Source organism: Gallinula chloropus (genome assembly GCF_964237585.1).
Source record: "Gallinula chloropus genome assembly, chromosome: 2".
NCBI lineage: Eukaryota > Metazoa > Chordata > Aves > Gruiformes > Rallidae > Gallinula > Gallinula chloropus.
In genome coordinates this window covers 88512928-88536074 of record NC_140086.1, presented here as the reverse complement: position 1 = coordinate 88536074, position 23147 = coordinate 88512928, and the positions used below count along the sequence as shown (strand labels likewise).

General features: G+C 41.1%; 1 protein-coding gene across 1 annotated transcript in view; it reads right to left on the bottom strand.

The window, feature by feature from the left end:
• The window catches only part of PHLPP1 (PH domain and leucine rich repeat protein phosphatase 1), a gene marked incomplete at its 5' end in the record, with an annotated part of 145042 nt that overhangs the window by 60756 nt on the left and 61139 nt on the right, over positions 1-23147 (bottom strand). Inside the window, 2 exons of the mRNA XM_084260264.1 lie at positions 3736-3861; positions 5883-6079. Of these exons, the coding sequence (XP_084116390.1) occupies positions 3736-3861; positions 5883-6079 (323 nt within the window). The remainder of the gene's footprint in view (positions 1-3735; positions 3862-5882; positions 6080-23147) is intronic.

The window sequence follows — 23147 nt, the reverse complement described above, 5'->3', positions numbered from 1 at the left end:
AGCCTTTTTACTCCAGCCACACAATCCATGCCACGAGCACGGATCGAGCACAGCAGCTTCACACACTGAAATACAATAAACTAAATTTAGCTGGTAGCACTGTCAACAGCAGGATCTGTGTAAGGAGTTACACCTTATACATAAAGCCTCTCTCACCCTGGGGTGTTACATTAAGCGGGCAGCATTCGGGGCCTTTCTGAAGTGGCAAATGAGGAAAGCCCTCCTCACGTCCTCTTCGCTGTTCACTGCACATTCTTCACCCGTCCTTCTGTGTTTGACATTCAAGTAGTAAACAGTGGCAGATCAGAGCTGCTCTGTAAGTAATTGTGTGGGTTCCAGAACCACCATGCCAACTTTATGCAGACAAAATTCTTTAAAGCCATGAAGATATCCCTTTCTTCCCCCGCCACTCCCCCTCCCAGTTGCATAAGCCTATTTTTCAACATTTGGCAACAGAATGAACATATTAGATCACAAAGGACCAAATTATTTGTTGTTGTTTTCCTTTTGAGCTTCCTTAATTAGGACGCCAGTATTTGAGAAGTAAAAGGAAAGAAATGCACTGTGGTATAGAACTATCAATATTAATAAAAAAAGCCACATTTCCAGCTTTTAAAAATATTCTGGTTTAGATATGCTGATTTAGCCTCAAAGTGACCTATTTGGGAGTAAGTATGCCACCAAATTTGCTATTTAGGTCAGTATTTGTGCAATAACTCCAGTCCGTCCTGAAAACAGGAGTTCTGTTCACCTCAGGACACAGACATACAGGAAAACCAACCCTAGCACCTATTCACAATCCCCTTCCAAAATTCACTGGGGCAGAGCAGGAGAGCTGCCTTGGCTAAGACAGATTTCACTGTTAGAATGAATCAGATTCTACAGGAGTGATGTTCATTTTTAATTAAATTCAGGCCAAGTCTCTGCAAACATGAATTCAAATCTTCTCTAGCATACATCTATTTATTGCAGGAGTGATGCGTTCGGATTTGTCTCATCCTGGAACACCACTAAAAAGTCAACATTGCCAATATTCTGTGGGGAGGAAGACTGCAGAGCAAGCATTCTTTGCAAAGACTCCTTTCAAGATTAAGCTTGTTATTTAAAAGTTAAAACAACATCATCTTCTAGCTCTTTTGAAGTATGCAGAAAACAGAGATGATTTCATTTTTTTTTTCACTGTTAAAAACTGCATTGAGCAATTTTAATGAAATCCTTTACCAGGGATATCCTCCTGCACTAAAATTTGAAATTAAAGTTTTCATTACACTTGTAAGCATCAGAAGCCTCAGATTTCAGCAGCATCAGGAGCATGAAGAACTGCAGAAAAACTACCACTAAACATAACTCTAATGTCAGTTTCTAAACAAATGCCACTAAACAACATCCATAATTAATACACAGCCTTAAATATGGTTCAGAATAATTCACCAAAGTGCAGGTACTCTGTACACCGCCACGGTTAAAGAAGAATCCATGGCATCATGTGACCTAGCCCGTATGAACCAACTAGAAACTCAACGTTAGAGCACGGTAACATCTCCCTTCCTAAATTTGCTCGCCTTTAGACATACAATGCTTTACACTGGATTTTCTTGGTTAGCATGAGTATTTCAACTTCTTTGAACTTCAGTAGCTTCCAAGCACCTGAGGCAGACTGCCTTATATAAACGTTGGGGTTTTTTTTCTCCTGTGTGAGAACACCAGCTTGCCTGAACTACAGAGCTGAAGATGAAACTTTTCCTCATTTATACATGTAAATCAGGGACAAAGCACTTTACAATTAAGCTCTTGGACACCTACAGCAGCAGCTGGAGGAAATTTGAGTTACTTTTTGCACCATTCGTAGTTCCTCCGTTTCTGTTTGCCAGTAACAGTGTTACTGCACAGTACATCCCACACAACTGCCTTGCATACAATCATACTTGTGTCTGGTTTTCGGTCTAAGGATAGAAAACCCAAACATTAAAAAAGCAACTTGAAGCAGCAAAATACTGTTTCAAAATTCACGAATCCAGAAGGCCACATCTCAGTTTTGGGGGGTTGTGGGGTGGAGAGTTGGGGAAAACAAAACCTCATTCCCCCCCATGCCCCTCAAAGTGTGCTTTGTCAACAAGAAGCCCAGCGTAGCCGGTCCCTTTGGTTCTGACAGCCTGGAAAGCCACGTTGTGACTGTGTCTTCTCTCCCCGCTCTTACATAAGGAAAACGGGAGGATGATACGAGCGCACAGGGATATGTTCTCATGCTGGCTACTGTCCCAGTGCTGTTAGTCATTTGGGTGAACCAGAGGGAAAGAGAGAAGCACAGCATGGCACAGAACAAGCTTGTGCTGCCAGTAATTCAGAGGGGCTTTCTGGCCATTTATCTCTACTTCTGAAGTTCATTGTTTTCCAGTGTTTTTCTCACTCATTAGATTTGCCTTTCATTTATCCGATGTCAAAGCCTCTGGAGATGAAAGGGCACTGCTCTCCCAGAGAGAGCCACAAAGCAGCAAGAACTCAAAAACCTGACAGACCATGCCTCACCATCTCATAAAACATGCCTTGGGGATTTTTACCTTGAGGCTTAACAGACCTGAGCAGGGATGCCAGAAAAGCATCTTTAAAGAGAATTTTAAAACTTACTGAAGAAAAAAAAAAAAACAAGGACATTTTTAATGATGCATGCTTTGGGAGGTGCAATAGCTACCACTCAAAGAAAGTTTGACATAATAATCAAACCTCTTAAAAAACCCACAACCCCGACCGTACCTACCACTGGCAATAGGCTGGATAATACATTACTGCAATCTAAAAAAGACAGAACAGATCTAGCATGCCATAAATTTCTCTAAGTAGTACTACATAAAACCAAGCTGCTTCAACATAGCAAAGAGCATGAACAGGCAGCCCATGGAGTATAAAACTAATGGGCAGTTTAGGCCCAAGTAGAACACCAAAGTGTGCTGACAGCACAGCAGAAGAACTTGTGTATTGAAAATAAAAAGTTAGTTGAGCAAGATACATAAATTACTTCAGAGGGGATTTATCAAAAAAGTGGCAGGATTATGAGATAAAACAGGTAATTGCAAGAACAACCTTTCAACAACGTGAAGTGGAACTGAAGAGACAAATGAAATAATGCAGGACCTAAATTCCCGTAATAAACTGTGCTCTAAGCACAGGATAAGATTTAGCTTAGAAAGCTTCCAGTTAGTGTTTGGTTCTTTTTTTATTGACATAAAATGATTTCTTATTTAAAAAAAAATAATCAAATTGCAATGAAACTGAAGAGAGATGCAGTAAGAATTCCAAGCAAGGAAAAAACCCTGAATCTTTAATTCTAGTAATTTAATCTTTAGGCTCTGTGGAAGGAACAAATTAAAAGAAATCCAACTATACTTTAGGTTTTATTAACACTGAAACAAAGCTTTTTAAACTGAAATTTTGTTTGCTACATTTATTATCCTTTTTTTTTTTTCTTATCATCTCACTCCTTCCATCCAGCTGGATCAAGGTGAGAAAAGGGAGAAAGTCTATCAGCACTGTGCTTACATGAGCATGGCAGAAAGTCGTCTCAGTATAAATGCAGAAAAATTCACCTCTCTATTGCTTGTTACTGAGAGCTCCCAAATTGAGGTGTTTTTTTGTGCATCACTAACAGCAGCAGAAGTTCATCACAGTGAACCAGGTAGAGGGACTAGATTGCCACCTGGATAAGACAGAACTGGGGGGAAATATTAGCATTTCTCTCACCTTTGATGCTTGTCGAAGCCATCGCAAGTATTCAGTGAAGTTATCAAAACAAATGTAGTAGGTCTGGCTTTGAGGTCCAGAGGAGCTAAATGCTAAGCAGTGCTGGTGCTTTTTCACTTCTTCCACCTACGGCAGAGACACAAAACTGTTAGTGAACAAGAATCAAAAGTCTCTTTTGCAGAACTCCCCAGGGTGAAGTTGAAGTGCACCCAAGAGAAGCTCTTCAAGTAGAGTTAGTTGGACTAACCCTTTCAAGCACTCACACTGGATCTTGGCTGTCAAATTATTCATGAAATCTACACAATCAAGGAATAAGAAGAAATAGATAAAGGAACCAAGTGAGAAAAACACGAAGAACATCCAACATTTTAAGAGAGACTGAGCACCATAAAAGGTTTCCCAGTGCAACACATTTAAGACTATCTTTCTACAACCTAGAGAAGTACAATTTATACTCGGTTATTAAAAACAGGCTTAACAAAATGGTTCTCTTACAGCCCAATTAAATTCTTTGGCATTTCTCAACTTGCTAAAAACACCCAGAATACATCATTCTGCTACCATACACGAGAAGTCCCACACAACTTATGGTCTCAGTGTCTCAGCACTGCATTCTGGAAAGCCTTTGGAAACCAGGAAGTGCAGAGTATTTATGGGGTTGAGGAAGAATATTTTTTGAGCGATAATTTAAAAAAAACACTTAGTTCAGTGCCAAGCATCCTCCTCCCAAGCTTTGTCAGCAGAAGCCCTCAGTACATTTTTCTCCGCTTAGTGCTCCTTTCAAAATTTGTTGTCAACTTTCTTCTTAAAACAGTCTGTATGTTTTAGATTACAGGAGGAACTTCTGCACAAAACCAACTTAGAAATCCCATGTTAAACGATTTTTAAAAAGGTACACAACCTCTTCTTGTTAAATTTAAAAAAAATAAACCCACAACTCTTTTAGTCTCAAAGAGAAGCCCGAAAAGGACCTGAATCCTGTCCTCTCCGGCATGCTACAGCCATGAATACAATTCACTGTCAGAATTCGCCCACTGCTGCTAAGAGGAAAATGTCTCTACTTCAATACCTTCAGAGAAGATCTGAAGAATCATGAAAGAAGATGGAAAAAACAGCTCCTAGAATAAGGGACTACTTTCCACACTGCTAGTACAGAATATTAATGAATCGACTTTAGTCTGCATATATAACATCATAAGGCTTGTTTCTCTCCCACTTGACTCTTATGAATCAAATTTATTAGCTGCAAAGTAAAAGAGCATTATTTCAGGTGGACATTCATCCTCAAGCTAATGATTCTCTCCCCATTATCTTGGTTAATCAAGCCAGTAATAGTGTTCTGAAACTTAATGTCTTCACTAAAGTTTCACAGAATTACAGAATGGTTGAGGTGGGAAGGGACCTCTAAAGGCCATCTGGTCCAACTCCCCTAACTCAAGCAGGGCCACTTACAGCTGTTTGACCAGGACTGTGTCCAAATGGCTTTTGAGTTATCTCCAAGGATGGAGACTCCACAACCCCTCTGGGAAACCTGTGCCAGTGCTCAGTCATCTTCACAGTGGAAAAAAAAAGTTTTCTTCGTGTTCATACTGTACCTCCTGTGTTTCAGATGTAATTAACGAGAAAAAGATCCCCACCAAAACAGTCCAGTTTCAGCTTTTCAAAAGCAAAAATGTTTGTTGCTGATGGGTTACTTTAGACGACTGCTCAAACAATGCTGAACTCTCGCAAAACCCCCTTAAAGTCTAATGTTGAAAACAAGTCTATACCCTTACTGGTTAGTTTTCAGGTCTCAGCACAACCCAGCAAGGATGGATGAAGAGGCATGCGTGGTGCAGATCACACACAACGTGGGTGCCAATATACTTTGGCTGTGTACTACTGCACACGTAACAGATTTAGCCCTGAGCATATGAAAAGGGAACTGAACATGTTTCCCTTGCTTTTCTTTACCATCTTAATCCAGACGCTGGAAACTGTTAAATATGACTCTGACCACTGTCAAAAGTCATTTATGTACTTTGATAACCCCATTTAGGGGAACAAGTTTTTGAGGGCTTAAGAATCATGATAATTGAATGCAATCTTCTGTGCATAAAACGGAGAGAGAAGTTAAGAGAGCAAATACATCAAATAAAATATCTTACTTTTCCACCAATTAAAGGGAGGACATGCATCTTCCCAGTCTGGCTTTCTTTTACTGATGAGACAATTAGGCATGTTCCACAAAGGATAGCTTGGCGTCTTGTCCATCTGTTGACTGGCAAATGTATTTTCCCTTTTCGAACATTGTACATTCCTGAGAGCTGAATCCGTTCGGAGCTGCCAATGCTGTGGGGCTTTCCTGAAATAGAAACAAAAGCATCCACTTAATCACGGAAAATCTTTGCCTCTTTCACTCAAGTCATCCTGAGACTTCATCAGCATGTTTTTAAGCTGCAGGCCGCAGTACAAAAAAAGAAACACAGCTTCAAAACCACGCAGGCAGGTAACTCAGTACCAGCTTCAGTACAGTCTCCTTTCATAGGTAGAAGGATACGACAGGTTGGTGCTGTGGAGACCAGACCAGTACATGAAATAATCTGCAATAGTCACAAAAGCACCAACTAACAGTACCAGTCTTCTCTGTGGGAGCTGGAAATCAAATGTTCATCCTCTACAGTAATTAACTGGTTACAGTTGAGTTCACATTGGCTGCTTGGTAACTGCAAAAAGGGGTGATGTACTGCACGCTGACCCACACCTTTGCACTTCCATGTCTCCTGGGCATTGTCAAGGTCACAGTTTGAATGGCTTCTGTAGCTTCCCAAAGAATACAGTTTGTAGCTGCTCCAGCTCACCCTCTTTATTCCAAACCCCACAGCAGAGGTAGTATGCTCAGCCACAATGTAAACAGATGCAACCTATATAAACCCCTCAGAGACTCTGCTTCAGTCTGAGTAGAACTTTGGAAAGAGTGAAGTTCTTTTGTCTGTATTGCAATGAACTCGCTATATACAACAATTCAGATTATTAGTAAGACTACCAATTAGACCAAATCTGTTAAATGACTTGAAATGGCTCAGATTATAGTATTCTAATCTATTAATAAGATCCTACTCCACAGAAACCATCATTAACAACAGCAACACAAAGAGAAGCATCTCTCCTCTCACAGGACCACTTTTTTTTTGGGGGGGGGGGGGGGGAGACAAATGGGAAGCAGCATTATTTTCTCATTCCAATCTGAAGTATTAGATCCAAATCAAGTTACCCTATCAAACCTTACCCATCCCAGTACAGACCTCAGTCATCCAAATATACTAAGTCTTCTGCAAACACAAGAGGTTATCATGTTCATGTTAAATCAGTAGAAATTTCTACAAGAATACCAGTGTGGATGAAACCTGGGAAGAGTAGTTCCCTGGATAAACAAACCAAAGGCAATGATAATTCCAAGTAGCTTCCCCATCCTGATAAAGGATAAATCATTTTGCTATACTAATCTTTACCAAGATTCTTAAAAATCAAGGAATTAGTAACTACTTAAGACTCCTGTCTTCCAACCCTGATATTTCAGGCCAGTGCCAATTAAACTGCAGCAGTGACAACTGCTGCACACTATTACTCCAACTTGCTATAACTCCTGCTTGTATGACAGCTCATTTGTCTCAATGAGTCTGCTCTTCCTTTCAAATTATCTATGGGAAGATAGAAGACACCTACCACTGCCGTTCTCTCGCCCCTGCCTACCCCACGCCAATTCTTGCCCTTATCTTTAAAAGCAGCCTTCTTGTATATCCCCACTGGTTTAATGAGCCAAGACTTGGCACAGTTACCCTCAAGCCTTGCTCTGCTCTAATAAACACTAGCGTTTAGGCTACCGATGTCTGCCAGCTTGGATCCGCACGAACATCAGTGTTGCTTGAAGCTAAAAGGCTGAAACTTTAATGCCCACAGGGTATCGACTTCTAATACAAAAATAGGTGCCCAAGAAAGCAGTAATTTCACTGCCAACCAAGTTCAAATCCAACAACAGAAGCTGTGGATAAACACTTTGCCCAGCAGAACAGAGGGGAACAGGGGACACCCATTCTACGCAAAGCTACAGAAAGACTGACAGGCAACACAAGCGAGTAAAATAGAGCAACTCAGCCTTAAGCAAACACAAAAGCTGAATCAAACTTTACATTTGGAATGCAAAGAGATGGTTGCTCAAGTAACTGGTAATTTACCTGGCTTGTGCAGAATGATGGGACTCCACGCCACAAAGCATTTATTAAAGAATTAACCACATACAGAAACAATAAAATCTCTGTAAAGGAGTAAAAGGTGCCTGGTAAGTATTAAGAGTATAGTAGTATAAGGAATAGTTGTCAGAGATGTGGGAAGTGTCACCTCAAAAATTATATTTTACGGTCACCTTCTAGGTCCTGTTTCTGGCTGTATGCTCTGTACCTTCACTGGAAAAGCACAACCCACCACTGATTGAACCCGTCAGGATTCAATCCCTTGAGAATCCAAGCTCATTTAGCAACATGCACTTTAGTACCACCTAATGGAACTTCACCTATCCAGGAACAAAGGGCATAATTCACCTTCATCTGGGCAGACCTATGTCCTGGAAAATACCTAACCTCAGAAGTTACGGTGGATAACAAAGAGGACGGAGCTCCCACTGTGTTGCTTCAGCCAAGAGGCTTGGCAGGAAACTCAATAGCATTCAGGTGCAAGGGAAGTAACATTACCCTGCTCAGTCTTGTGGTAAAATGACTATCATGCTGAGTGACCATGCTTCACAAAGGGTGATGAAAAATTAGTGTTCAGGTAAGTTACTGGGGAGTGGAGTAGATATCAGAAGCCTGAGAAACCATCTTTCTAGAGCCAGGCCCTCTCGGACTCGCCATATGAAGGCATAGCTGAACCTGCAAAACTACTCAGAAGGCTCTAAAAGGCAGTTCTCCAATTCTCCAGTAAGTTCACAAGGTTTTAAGTCACAAGTCACAGCAACAGTTCGTATCATCAGTAAGCGATTACTAGAAAAGCCAAACCAGAGGTATCCCGAGAAGTATTCACGCTAGGTATGAACAGTACTTTCTCTCAAACTTTGTATTTGATGAGGAAATCACGAAGGTAAGAATCTTCAGTTACTCCTACAGAAACACAGAGAGAGATATGTATATAAACCATAATTTTTTACATATAGGTAACAGCCCCTTTGAATTCTTAAGAATTTAAGGATTCTTCTTCCCAACAAGTACTGCCCCTTGCTATGTGAAAGCTAGGGTAGACCTGACTGGAACATACAGAAATAAAATACTGGTTCTATTTCATTAAAGCAAATGGTTTCTCTCTTCCTATTCCCATCTACTTCACTATATAACCAACCATCTGGTTGGACCAGACGATCTTTCGGGGTCCCTTCCAACCTGGGCCTTTCTACAAGTCTACGAGACTGTAACTTGAAAAAAAAAAAATCTTTAATATTAGATCACATCTCTTTGCCTGACCCACAGTCTGCTCACGCATCATTCAGTTTTCTTCCTGCTAAAGGTTTGCAATCATTGAGATTTGATAGTATCACAGTGTTCTATTATCACGCAAGTGGGGGGTGCAGGAGGGTGGTGATGTCATCAAAAGCCACTAGCTTATTTTAATTTTAAGTAGAGGTTACTCAAGGACATGCCAAATAGTGATGGAACCAGATCCCTAAATCCACAAAAGTTTTGCAGGTAACTAAGAGCAAAAGCTGTTTGACAAGAAGCAGCCTTGCCTACTGAAAGCTAAGCGTAGACAGACTGCAGCTTTAAAGAGTTCAGGTATTTGCTGCCAGAAGAGCATAAAAGCAGGAAAAGTTTAAATGACAGTGAGCTCTGCCACAAGAGAAGCAGGATGGGACTTGGAAATAGCATGAAGCAATCCTAACATGGCACAGCTCCTGCAATAAGGCTCATCTCTGACATGCTGCAGGGCAGAGGACAAAAAAAAAAAAAAAAAAAGACTCACTACCTGCATGTTTTGGTTTTTTTTTTACAGCCTGGAAAATAACCAAATGAGAAGCTAACAATGATTGGGGCAAACAAGCATTTTCTTCCAAGTTTACAGGAGGGATGGGACAATTTGGACTTGCTTTTAAGCTACAGAAATTATGGCATAACCATAGCTTCACCACAAACACTCAAGATGGATTTTGAGGTGACCCAGCAGGTGCCAGAGAAAGCACTGTTTTCAGCAAAAGCAGCAGCAGTTCTGAAATAGCATTCCTCAGTCTGCCTTGCAGACCTCCCCTTCAAGATTCACATTCAGATTGTTCTTCACTTTTAACTGTACTCGAAGGGAGCAAATGAGTTTTCGCAGCAGCCTGTGATATTATCCTGCTACCAACAGTCATGCAGAAAAAATGGGAACGATGATCCTTTGTGACCTGAAACACAAATTCGAATCCTTGCAAAAAGCTTACCAAAAATTATCATTGCCTTGATCATAGTGGAGGCAAATATGCCAGAACATATAGAAGAGTCACACAGCAGAATCTGGTTTTCAAATGCTAAGCCCAACCAGACCAGTTTGAGTATTTTAACAAGAAACCATAAAAAAAAGATTATTTTTCATTCCTGTCAGGACTCCAAGACTGCAGCAAGTCCTAAGCACCCCACAACAGGACTTTTGTTCTGCACAAGGCATTAGAGGAGATGCCTCAAGGAATTAAGAGCAGACTACTCATTCAGCTATCTTGACATTCATGGTTGATTTCCTCTCAGTTTTAGCTTGTCCCAAGTCCTGGAGGAAAACTAGTGGTATTTAAAACAAGGACAGAGAAAAACAGGGAATCTGACTGAAACTTCAAGACTGCTGTTAGAACCACAAACCCTACGCTGCTTCATGGGAAGCACAGCTGGGACACTAGTGCTCTTTCCATGATGTTAAATAACTTGGACCTCACCCCAAGCAGCCTGAGGAAGCTCCAGCTATGCAACATACTGCCATCCCACCTAGTGCAAAGACTTCAAACCTTATTAAATGAATACCCACAGCCACTTGCTTTGGATTCTGGAGTAAAGCTCTTTATCCTAGCGATGGAAGGCATATGGAATACATTACCATCACAAGTTATAAAATACCAGCTCATTATGGGACATAAAAGTACTCAGGGAAAAAAAAACCCCACCCTCTCTGCAGCTATACGGCCGATTAAGTTGCAAGTACTTATTATTCCCCCCTGTTTGAAAAGTACAGCCAATAAAGCCTGCCTCTAAAGAGCGATTTAAGACATTACCAAAATAAGAGCGGGGAGAAGTGTTGACATAAGAAGCGTGCTCACTTCTGTGCAGTGGGTCTTATTTTTATTACTAATACTGGTCTGACGGAATGAAACCTAAAAAATCTCTCCGAGACCTGCCTGGTGCAGCCAGCCCGGCCAGCTGGAGAGACGGCCTGCCCCCAGCCATCACCTCGGGTACTCACCCTCCCTAAGAGCAGCGTGGTTATTCAGTAGAAATTACGTCTAAGTCTGGGGCTCTTCAGAAGTGATGGAACGACTCTGAGTGCCTAATTTAGGGATGTCCTTTTCCCACTACAGCTGGGCCAGCTACAGAGGTCGTCATCCTCATCTGCACATTGTTGGGCCCCTGGCCCGAGGCCAGCATTGCATCAACTCTACTGCATCAGCTGCTCACTGTAAGCCGTCCCTGAGCCCTCTCAGACAAAGCAGGCCGCTGTGATTTCTTGCCTCTCTTGTTGACTAAAAGGCCTTAGACACAGCTCAAGGCAAGTGGCTGCGCACGGAGAATGGAGGAATGGCACAAGGGAGCCAGGGCTGTAACACGGTGGCTGCTGCTAGAGAGGACATGCAATTAAACCCACCCACAGCTCTCAGCAAGCCATTTCAGAAGTTCGGTACTTCACACGCTAACACTCCATGAACATCAATTCTTGTATGCACTGGAGGGAAAAAAATCCAACCAAACCAATAAAAACAAGAACCCACTAGACAGTTCTGAAGACTTTGGTTTGAATCCACTAAGGAAAGCTGGGATGTTTCCCAATTGACCAGGTGAAATCAGAGGTGTGTGTGGCAGCTTCTCAGTTCACACCTGCAGCACCATCCCCACCATGCCTCTGAACTGAAAAAACAGAACCATCTCACACCCACCTTGCCTTCAAACCCAGTACCAGCCCTGGTTCTGTCTAAGTGTGAGCACAAAGAAGCCATGATTACCCCAAAGCACCGAAAGCCCTCGAGTGTCTTTGCTTGCCCTTCAGAAAACTCTGCCACAATAGCTTGTTGCTGAACCCTTACTGCCAGATCATTCTACAGATTTCTACTTCTGCTCAAACCCTTTCATTAAACACAGATAAAGCTACTGCCCACAATGTTTTTGAAGCTTCTCAGTCATTTAAGGCTGCTTCCCTTCACATTTTTGTCAAACTAAGGACAGTGCCAATGACTTCAGGCAAGGCCCAGCGCAATGACATGTATAAAAATAAAGCAGCAAGTTGAATTAAAAAAAAAAGGGGGGGGGGGAGGGGAGGAGAAAAGCATAAGTAAAAGCTCAAACTATTCTACTGCTCTCATTTTTATTTTAAACTTATGAAGAAAGCCTACTTACAGTATTAGAAGTATTTTATCTTGTGAAGGTCTACACTGTCGTAACTTATGAACAAAGACACAGAATTAATAGGTTTTATATTTTACCTAAAACCAAGGATTCCCTTTGTAGTCTCCACTAGCAACCAAAGATGCTTTTGAAAGGTAACAGATCAAGTGTGCATATGTATATATGTGTGTGTGTGTGTGTGTATCTATGCCTCTAAATTTGACCTGGCAAGCCATTCCAAAAGTAGCAGTTGAATTTCTGCACTCAAATCTACTTAGACTCTTAAAAATTCCTATAAGATTTAACACAAAGCTGCCGATTGATTCTGCATTGCTGTGTGGAAGAGGGACACAGCCACCATTATGCTGTTCCTATGGGCATGTAACTGTTCGCATTGGCTTTACTCATTATACTCCTCCTTCTGCTGCACTCTCTAATAATATGGGGGGTAGGGCAAGTTCTGAAGTGGTTAAGTTTCTCTTGGGAATTAGCAGTTCAAGACACACTACTTGAAGGCTGCTCTCTTTTCACTTGAGAAACAAAGGCAGACCACAAATGTTGGATTTTACTGAACTGTGTTAACTTCTATTTTTCTTTAAAGAAACAGTCACTGCAAAACAAAGCTGTCAGAGTAGAAGACAGACAAGCCTGTAGTCTTTGTAAAACATATTCCTACTTTACAGGAAGACAAGCATTATCACTCTATGATGCAATACAATAAAACATAGTTGCTAGTCTTACAGCAAAAATCCTGCCTTCCACTTACATTAAATCCCCACTGGAGGAAAGGTTTGCATGAATTTCATAAAGCAGAAAACATGCCTCTCTTCCTCCCCACTGAGACCAAGTTCAGGGTATCTTGCTCTCACAAGACTTACCACCACCACAGAGGAGTCTTAAAACCATGGTATCACACAGCAAGGATACCATAGGCAAAATTTAACAAAAATTGCTCGAAAAGCACTTCTATCAAGTGTTACATATTTATCAGTGGGAAAAGGCTGCCAATGAAAAACTTTCTTCCTGCCAAGGAAAAACCTGACAGTGAATTCACTCAGGAGTCATTGTCAGCCAGCATGACTTCCATGCTAGGATGACATAATAAAGGCAACAGGCTAAAAAAGGGTACGTATAGGTGACTGGATGCTACTTGCAATTAAAAGCAAGCAAGCACAGTGAAAAGTTCACCTAGATTACTACATAGCCGCAGCAAACCCAAACCCTTGGAATCCAACTTGCTCTGACTGTAACAAGCGAGCTCCAGACCTAGCTGCTCCAAAGTATTTTGTCAGGTTTTACAGTTGATTATAGCATCTGTAAGCTAAACCCCCAAAACAGAACAGGCACTCCGCACCTCCAAACTGAAGAGCCACCTGTTCTTAAACTCATCATCCCATCTCTCCCTACAGACTGCTCCTGCAGATAACACACAGATCCTTCACACTCAAGCTCGCAGACGGACACATTGCCACCCACCCCACTCGCCCGCAGGAAATTCACCCAAGTTACACAAAGGCAGGTTTGTTTCCTGCAGAAAACCATGAGCTGCTCAAGGTAGCCTTGATGTCCCAACTCCTGCTTTCATTAGAAATACAACAGGGTGCAGGCTGAATCCCGTTACGTCCAAATTTTCTTCATTCTGAAGAAAGCTCATAAAGGGGAGAGAGTTGCCTGCTCTTCAGCAGCAAAACTCAGTACAAGTTCCTTTGGGAAAGCACCATATGCCACCTCTGCAAGGAAGAAGAACCAAAATATCCTGAGAAGGAGCTATCAAGGAAAAAAATGTCATCTTCCTCCTGTGCTCTAACAAAGCTGTACAAGGTTGCAATATTGGTCTAGAGCCTTCCAAGAAACACTAAAACAGCTTTCTCATCTTGAACTTAGGATTCATTTAAGGAAGCTACTTCAGTGAGATTATCTACCAAGTAGGTTTTTTTCCCAAGTAAATTTGAAACTGAATTAATCTTATACTAATAAGGTTTGGGCTAGTATCTGATCCCATCCCTTATACACACTTCTTAAAAAGAATACTTAAGGGACAATTTGAAATATGTTGCTAAAAAGAGGGACTCGGGAAACTCAATTTTCTGAACCGTTTTACAATTGTATACACTGATATGAAGTGGTGGAAATTTTAACAGATGGGGCCAAAAAGCTAATCTTTAGAAACTCGCCAGAAGTATGACGACTTGTGCAAGAGCATGTACAGCTTCTGCAGGATGAGACCCAATGATGGCTCAAGTGATCTTTCCCCATTCTCCCCAAATCGGCTCCCATAAAGCACAGCTGAACTGAATGATGGAAACGCACATTTATTTTTGTGAAGTCATGCAAAACTGAATCCTACTTGTTATACTCCCAATGCACAATAAAGCCACAAGCACAGTAAAATCCCTGGCATCCCAAAGGATACTTATCCTGTCTAAAGCAATTGCTGCACTGGCAAAAGCTCTGAGCTAACCAACTGTTTTAGGCAAAGCTAGAGTCTTGATGGAATTCAAGAGCAAAATTGCTCCGATGACTCCACTGAAATTAACAGCAGCTTTCAGGTTTTATCAGTGTTAGATGTTCAACATGAAGCACAGCAATGTAAGCTCAAAATAACTACTTGAACACACACTCCTCTGAGAAGGAACAATGACAGCCCCTGGCAGAAGTTCATCTGTATGTCTTACTACTACAACAGAGAGAGAGAAACTCGTGCTCCTTACCATCAGAAGTTGAGCAAACCCCCACACACGCCTGCACCTACCTGCCTTGCCCCGAGCATGGGAGATGTGGGTAGTCAAATGTTTAAAAAGAGCTACAGAGGAACAAGGACGTGCTAGGTCAAGGATTGCTGCATATGAACTTTATATATAGCACAAATGCCATCCTTCAATGTATTCCTAAAATTCCACCGACTGCAAGATGACTAAACTATTTTGTGCGTTAAACATACTCAAGTTCCAAGTACAACGATCTTCCCCTTGCTCTTCCATCGCAAGAAACAAGCCAGGTATTCTACAACATACCTAAAAGCACGCGGTAATCTTAAATCCTCGTAAAGGTAAAGCATTTTAAGTATTACACTTCTTACAATAGACTACTGTACCAGCATTACTATATAGATTAAAATCTAAACTCAAGTTTTATCATAGGACCAGGGTGATAAGCAGCTTATGTCAATACAATTTGGTACAGTACTGCAAGGCTATTTTTGCTAACGTATCTCAAGTAGGTCTAGTATTAAAAGTCCCAAATAATTTTCATGTGGAACAGTATTTAAAACATGCTGTCTGGTTTAGCACTGTTCAAAGTTTAGCACTGTAAAAGTAAGCCCAGAACACTGGATTTGGAGTTGTCAACACCTGCAATCAAGGGTCATATTACTTAATAAATAAATATAAAGAAACAGTAGGTAAAACTTGAGTGACTGCTTTAAGTTGCATGAAGACAGTAAAACACAAAACTCAGAAGAAACAGCATGAGCACATTAGAGAGCATTACCTGTCAGTCCTAAACACCAAACATTTCAAATCCAGCTTCACTAACACGAGCTTTCCACATTATGACCATCAGGAATTCTGGCTGGACAGTGTCCCTATAAGCCAGTCTTGCTCCATCCTGTCAGCCAGTCTGCTCGTAACTTGCTAGGTAAGCTTCACTCATATATTTTATGCCTATACCTTGGCTACTTGCCCCACATTACAGTAGCCAGCATTTCTGTAATCATGTGATTTTATGTAGTATGTTTATACAAACTTTTTTTTTCCCCTCCAAATAGCTAGTCAAAGCTAGAGCCTCTTTGGTTTGCAGCTTTGAGCCCAGTAGTACATCTTCAGCTGGAAGGAAGTGCTGCAATAAGGCAGGAGGACTCTCTTTCGTTGCCTCTTTCCCTGTCTCTCCTACAGCTCTATAGCTAGAAACTGTTCCTATCAACTCCCCTCAACAGCCCTTCTCTTTCACTTCTCCCAAGCTGCTCTTGCTGATAAGGGAGAATTGCACAGAAACCTGGATGATGGAAAAGGAGAGACAGGATCAGCAGCTACCCTTGGAAAGCTTCACTACCCTGATGGCTGCCTGCTCTAGCCAACCACCTCATTTTGTTGCTGAAGAGCAGCCACCCTTTGATTCACCCCACATCAACTTCTATCATTCAAGTGTTTGCTTTTTAAAAATTTACATGACATAGGTTGGATTATGCTGACATACTTTGAACTTGTACATCAATGCAGGAAAACATGCAACAGTAAAAGGCAACTTGCATCAGAAGCCTGTACCTCAGATCTCCTTCCTGAGGTAAAAGGAAGGGAAAAAAAAAAAAGAAAGAAAAAGTTGATGTTATAAAGTGAGAAGAAGGAAACAGTGGGGAGTCAGAGATATGGATCATGAAGAAATGTGAAAGGGAACATTTTTCCCAATGCCTTTCTACCTTGGAAACAGAGGCCTTGGAAAAAGATTTATCGCGTGCCCACAGATATCAGGTTTGACACCGCTTCTTCTCTTTTCTATCCCAGACACTAGAAGTAACTGGATAGCATATGGGAATTGTCTAAGAGCACACGTCATACGGTTCTATTACAATGGAGAAGGGAAAAAAAAAACCCACAGAAGAGATTGGCTTTTTCCATTTCCCTTTTAAATTAAATCAACTATCACACATCTGAGTCATCCCCAAAATCATCGGTTTTCTGTCCAAAGCACTCCAAGGGTCTGCAAAAGGACAATCAGAAGTGCTAGCTCATAAGGCTGTCTACACTCTAAGGTTTCTTGTTTCATGCTACACATCCCTCTAAGAAAAACACTGAAAACTTCCACACCCAAGCAAGTCTGATTTAGAGCTCCTGAAGCCTCTTTTAAAGTCAGGAAGTTATCTAGGAGAAATCAAAACAAGTTTGTAAATTCAGCTTTGACAGGAAAGTGAGTGTGCTAAAAAAAAACCCCGGGAACTTGAAAATTCATCAAAGCACCACTTTAACTCTGGTTCATGATAATTTTAGAAAGGGATCCGTAAATACTCATTATGAGTACTTTGTATGACACTGGTAGGATCAACTTGAAGCTGGGGCTACTTGTCAAAGCTCTCTCCTCTCGGTGAAAATAGCCATGAGACAAAGTTCCTATATGTATCTGAGGACCCCATCCTGCAAGCTGAGCATCTCCTTTACCAGCATTTGAATCCAAGACCTCTCAATACACTAACAGAGAAGTGCAATCCAGATGGACAGTGTCCAGTCTAACGCAAGAAAGTCCATTTAAGTATATCAACTGTGATCAGGCCATAATAGTATTTCATTTTTCCGCCACAGAAATTAGTATTTTCTCTACCATCAGAACATATACTGTAGCTATAGAGATATTGTATTTAAACTGCTTATTTCAATAAAAGCAGGGACATTCAGAGCGTTGTACCCTCCATCCACATCCCATACTAGCATTTAAAACCAAACAAAAAACCTCCAACGCACATACATTTGAAGTTTGGCACATCCTAATATTATTAAAACTATATTGAACTCTCCACCCTGTAATCAGGGGGTAAACCTAAAACATTCAGTACTTTATTTAAGCAGATATCCATGTTGATCCACCACTCTAGCTGACCAAATGTCTTAAGTGCCCAGGTCCTCACAAACAAATCGCATCACATCTGGTTTTCTGAAGTCACCTCCATGCAGAGGAATTCAAATGGTCTGGACTTAACAGCCCTAATGGCAGAAACCCTCTCCTGTGCAATCTCACTGACTGCTTTATTAAACCGAGCTGAGAGGGGTAACAGTATGAGAAGATAGGTCAGAATCCCCTCCTTTCCCTCCCCTTCCCACACATGTACCGCACGACCCGGCACAGTAATATGTCCACAAGATAAAGACATTCTTTAGAGATCACTACTAGAGCTGAGCTCTCCCAAACATACATGAAGTTTCATTGTCAGGAAAACCACAGGAAATGCTTGCGATGCTCTCTCATTCACAAATGTTCATAGGATTAAATTTGAAAAGCATTTGGATAGATTTTTAAAAGATTCCTTCCCAAAATACTATCTTTTTCAATTCCTCTGCCCACTCACCCTCCTTTGAGGGAGAACTGAGACTCCTGAAGATTTATTTTTTTTCCACACTATCTATTTATGTTCCAAATATCTTCATCTCCACCCCAGCAAGAAAGGGAAGGAAGAGGTCAAGCATATCTTATACTCGCAAGCTATTTTTTAATCCTCTGAATTGTCAGCACTTTAAGTTTCATTTATAATATTGCAGAAACAAAAATTTGTTCAGTTAAATTTATTATTTGGAGCAAAACAATCATTAATCTTAATTACAACTGAACTATTTACTTTGCACAAGGGAAGCATGTGGGGTGCAATACACCAAATTTTGCCAATCTCCAAATAGATATAATTCTATTATACTTCACATCAGTAGCATTCATATTGATTTTTTTTTAGATGGAAGTTTCGTATACATAATGCCAAGTTAACCAATTCAATAGATACTCTCTAGGCATGTTAAGTAGAATACTTCTAGATAGCTAGTCAGATCACATTTGGAAATGTAAAGAACAAGAAGACTTAAGCTGAAACACCAAAAAGCTGTTCAATGGATTTTTTTTTAATAGCTATGTAGTCAAAGATGAAAAATGCAATCTTGTTTATTTTATGCTATATTTCATTCATACTCTGGATACACACAAATCTAAGAAATGAAAGACACATCCTTGAAAACAGCTTGCCTTAAATCTAAAGCAAAACCAATAAAAAATCACTTATGAGCATATACTGTCTAGCATTCTGAGAGTGAAGGCATATGTGCGGAGACGACTCTCTAAGAAAGCATACTGCAGGAACAGGAATCAGACATAATTATTTCATCAGTAGCAATTTAAAATCAAGCCTGTTGTTCGATAGCTGGTGAAACTCATGGCACTCCACAGGATACAGGGGACTCCCTGAAACCCTCAGAGCAGGTCCATCACTCTGCCCACAGAAGAAACAAACCTACACCAGCATTTAACAACACAACTCAGGGCATTAACCACCAGGCTGTTTGCCAAATCCTACCCCCACTCAGTGCAAGTTCCCCCCGAAAAATGGGGCACAGCTGCTCAGTCAGCTATTGCTGCCCAAATAACTGAATCTGTGCTCTGAGCTGGGAACTGCTGTTGTCATCATCACCTGGGGCTGCATGCATACAAGAAGGATGAGGCACTGGAAGCAGGCTTTCTTGGGCTGAGGCACTGAGCCAGAAACCTGTGCAGCTACCACCAACATAAGGACCTCTCCAAGAGCTTGAGGAACCAATGAACACAGTTGCCTTTTTCCTTAACAACTACCTTCAGCTTCAGGGCACACCGGCAGCAGTGTTTTGGTTTCACTACCAAACTTAGATGCTTGCAGGGGAACCTCTGCAAACATCTAAGGGGAAGCAGGGATGAGAGGGAGAATTGCCCTCCAAGGCGGGAAAGAAGCGTTACCCCCGATTGCCCCAGTTTGCGTTGCTCAAAGTCCTACTCATAAATCCGAGTTTTTGTAGTGGCCTCCCACTATTTTATGAAGCAATGCAAGCCAGTGACCTGGAATGTAATTAAGGGAAAGGAACCATGTAGTTCACCTCATCCAATTTGCATCTTGCATACTAACTCACAGTATAAAAAGCTGTTTAGACGTAATTTCTGTTGCTGCTCCACTGAACTATTTGTCATTAGAATTGTTAACACAATGTGAGAACTCATGAGGCAAGTTTAAAACCATTTCACTTCACATGTACTTTAATTATTTGTCTTTTTTTCTAGAAAAACGTATGTTGTCTTGACTGTTCATAAACAGAGATCCTTTGAGCAAGCATAGTAGCTGCACTCAAACATTTATACAACCTAGCTTTTCAACAAAACTCATTCCCGCAAGTTTCTTGGCCTCTGTTCTCTCAGGGAGAATGAAATCTTTTTCCTGCAGTCACCGTTGGTTAATACCTTCCCCACCTTGAAACGCTTTCCGCTATTCTTTTGCCTGAGGTTTTGTGATTTCCAGGGCAGAACTCACTGCTGTCCCCACAAGCAGACATCAGTAGCGGTTCACATGTCTCCCAAGGAAGAAACTAAGGGACCCAGGAAGGCTTATTGTGTAAACCAAGGTAACAGCTGACATGGTAGAGATCCTTTTCCTGCAGCTACCTTAAAGATACGTGGCAATAATGATAAAAACCACATAACTACATCAGTGCTCAACCGGGAACTAAGATTGACACATGGGTCACGGAGGGTCGGCAGATTTCTAAATCAGAGATAAATAACTGAAGGCTTGTCATTACAAGCTTTGGAAAGAAGGTTTTCAAATTTGTAATACACCTCTGAGGAAAGCTGGCTAGCATATTCTAATGCTCTTGAAATATTTACAGCAAGCCAAGGAGAACTTGCTATGAGTCAAAGCCAGTCACTCTTCTTCAAAACAAGCAGGCCTTGTCTGAACTTTTGACTTGAAGATTTCAGCTCCAAGGTGGTGATGAGGTAGCAGCTGCCACTGAGATTTTGTCTTACTGAAAAATCATGGAGTCCAAGGATTTCATGTAGTTTCAAAATCCTTTGACTGTCTTTGAAAAATAAACTCAGCAGTTCACCAGAACCTTGTCATTAGAGGAAACACATAATTTCTATGAACTTTTTTGCTTCTTAATTGAGAAACTTTATTCTTCAAAGTCTAAGCTGAAAGAGATACTAGTCTCATCAGCTCAAATTGAAGCAGTGATATCTACATAATCTACTCATTTAAAAACAAGAATGTAGACTATATCTGAAAAAATTGTACAGGGATTTTATTATTTTCCCTAGAAACACTTAGTAACAAACATGGAGGTGCTATTTTCCATAACTTAAGTTAATACAAAAAGACATTCTGAATCCACAAGTGGTATTAAGTTTTCACCACACAGGATTCAACACATGGAAAGGAAACTCTCATGTTCTCTCAGTAAAGTTTGCTTGCAGAGAACATGGAAATCATCCGACTGCATCGTGCTAGGCCTCAGGATACTGGATCCAAATGCAGACTTCTATCCTCAGCTTTTCTTCTCTACAAATTTTATTATTTACTTATGATGGGGAGGGGGTAGGTAAAAGCACACAGACAAAAATACTTTTAAAATTTTCTATGCAAGCTGCAAGCAGAGCAGCTGTGTTCATTCAACTCTCATTAGGGGAAAAGTCTGGGAAGAAAGTAAATACAATTCAGTACACCAAGTCAGACATTCTTCAAAATCTATTTGCAAACATCATAGTCCGAACTAGGTAGTGTCACAATGATAAACCTCAGTACAGTAGCTCAGGACTACGCTTACGTTTCTTGGAAATAGTTGCAATGGATAGTTTCCTTGCGACTAAATATAATCTTCCCAGAGATGCATCAGACAGGCTCATAACTCTCCTGTAAAGGAAGCCTGATGAAAGGTAAAAATGTGACAGCTGCAGTTTTAGACAGACCTGCCCAAAAGATCACAATGATGAAAAAAGCACATTCAGGAAATTTGTCCTTTCAAAGCACCAGACTCCTTATCATGTCACCTACACAGCTCTTAAGCAAATAATAAGATTCCTGTTGAATAATGCCATTATTTGCTGTAACTTCCTCCTTAGGCTAAAGGACAGTAATGCTCCACGGCATTACTAAATTTATTATTTCATGAAAACAAAAGAGGAACAAAGCACATTTAAGACACTTTTCTCGGAGGTGTATTACTGAAAGTTTAAAGATGCTATCGAGCACAAGAGTTATCCAGCACAGCGCGGAGACCTTCTTGCTGCAGACACACTGCTGATGGAAACAAAGGCTGTACCAGGCTGGAAAAAAAACAGGGAATGCTGCAGGCTCCGTTGCTGCTCCATGCTTCCCGCCTAACCAGGATGTCTGCCTCTGGTGTATTGTCCTGTTACGAGTTATAAAAAAACCCTACTCAGCTTCAACAGAAGCGTCATAAAGCAAGACTGCCACTCTTACTGTCAAAAGGCAACTTCCATTTATTAAAACTATACAGGTTGACCAACTCCCATACTTCATATAACATATAATCCATTTGATTTATTGTGTCCTCTCCTTGAGAGTTAGCCAGCCCTGCAGGACACCACATCAGAAATAACATTTTAAAGTGGACAAGCCAAAAGCAATCCAACACCAGTCTGTGGAGGGGAAAAGAAAGTGCACTCAGAATAGCATTAGAGATTCAGTCTTCTGTGCTGTGCTAGGACAACATACCAGAAGGGCAAGCTCAGGAAGGGAAATGGAGCCTGTGAAGCTACCAAATGCAAAACCAGCCACCTAGACCCTTCAACCTGGAGCCATGGCAAATTCATCTAGAGCCTGAGAAGACCCAAGTACACTGAAACTTAGGGCTTTCTAAAATTAATTCCTTTGTTTATGAGTAAACTATGAAATACCTAAAGCGTTTTTCAAGTGAAAGGTGCCAACTTTCTATAGGTAGCCATCAGCAGTTTTAGCTGTCGCCCAACACGAGCCCCTGTGTTGCTCTCCATCCCCAGCCCCATTCTCCTCTCTCTTCTGCATCCACAGATGATGATCCAAACAACGTTTTCCAGCCTGCAACTACAATTAAGTTCAGTAGATTTTTTCCTTTTTTTCCTCAATGTATCGCCTCAAGACTTGCCGTCCCACTGCTCTGAAACAATAGCAGCACAACTTCTGAAGGGAACCCAGCCACTTGTTCTTATAAAAAGATTATCGTGCCAGTACAAGGGTTGTTGTTTCTAACCGAGTTACTCAAGCATCCTGCAATAAGCCATTCAGAAGTTCATCGTTACTTGTCCAAATGGATTAGTCATATTAGTGCTGATGCAATGGCATTATGTAAA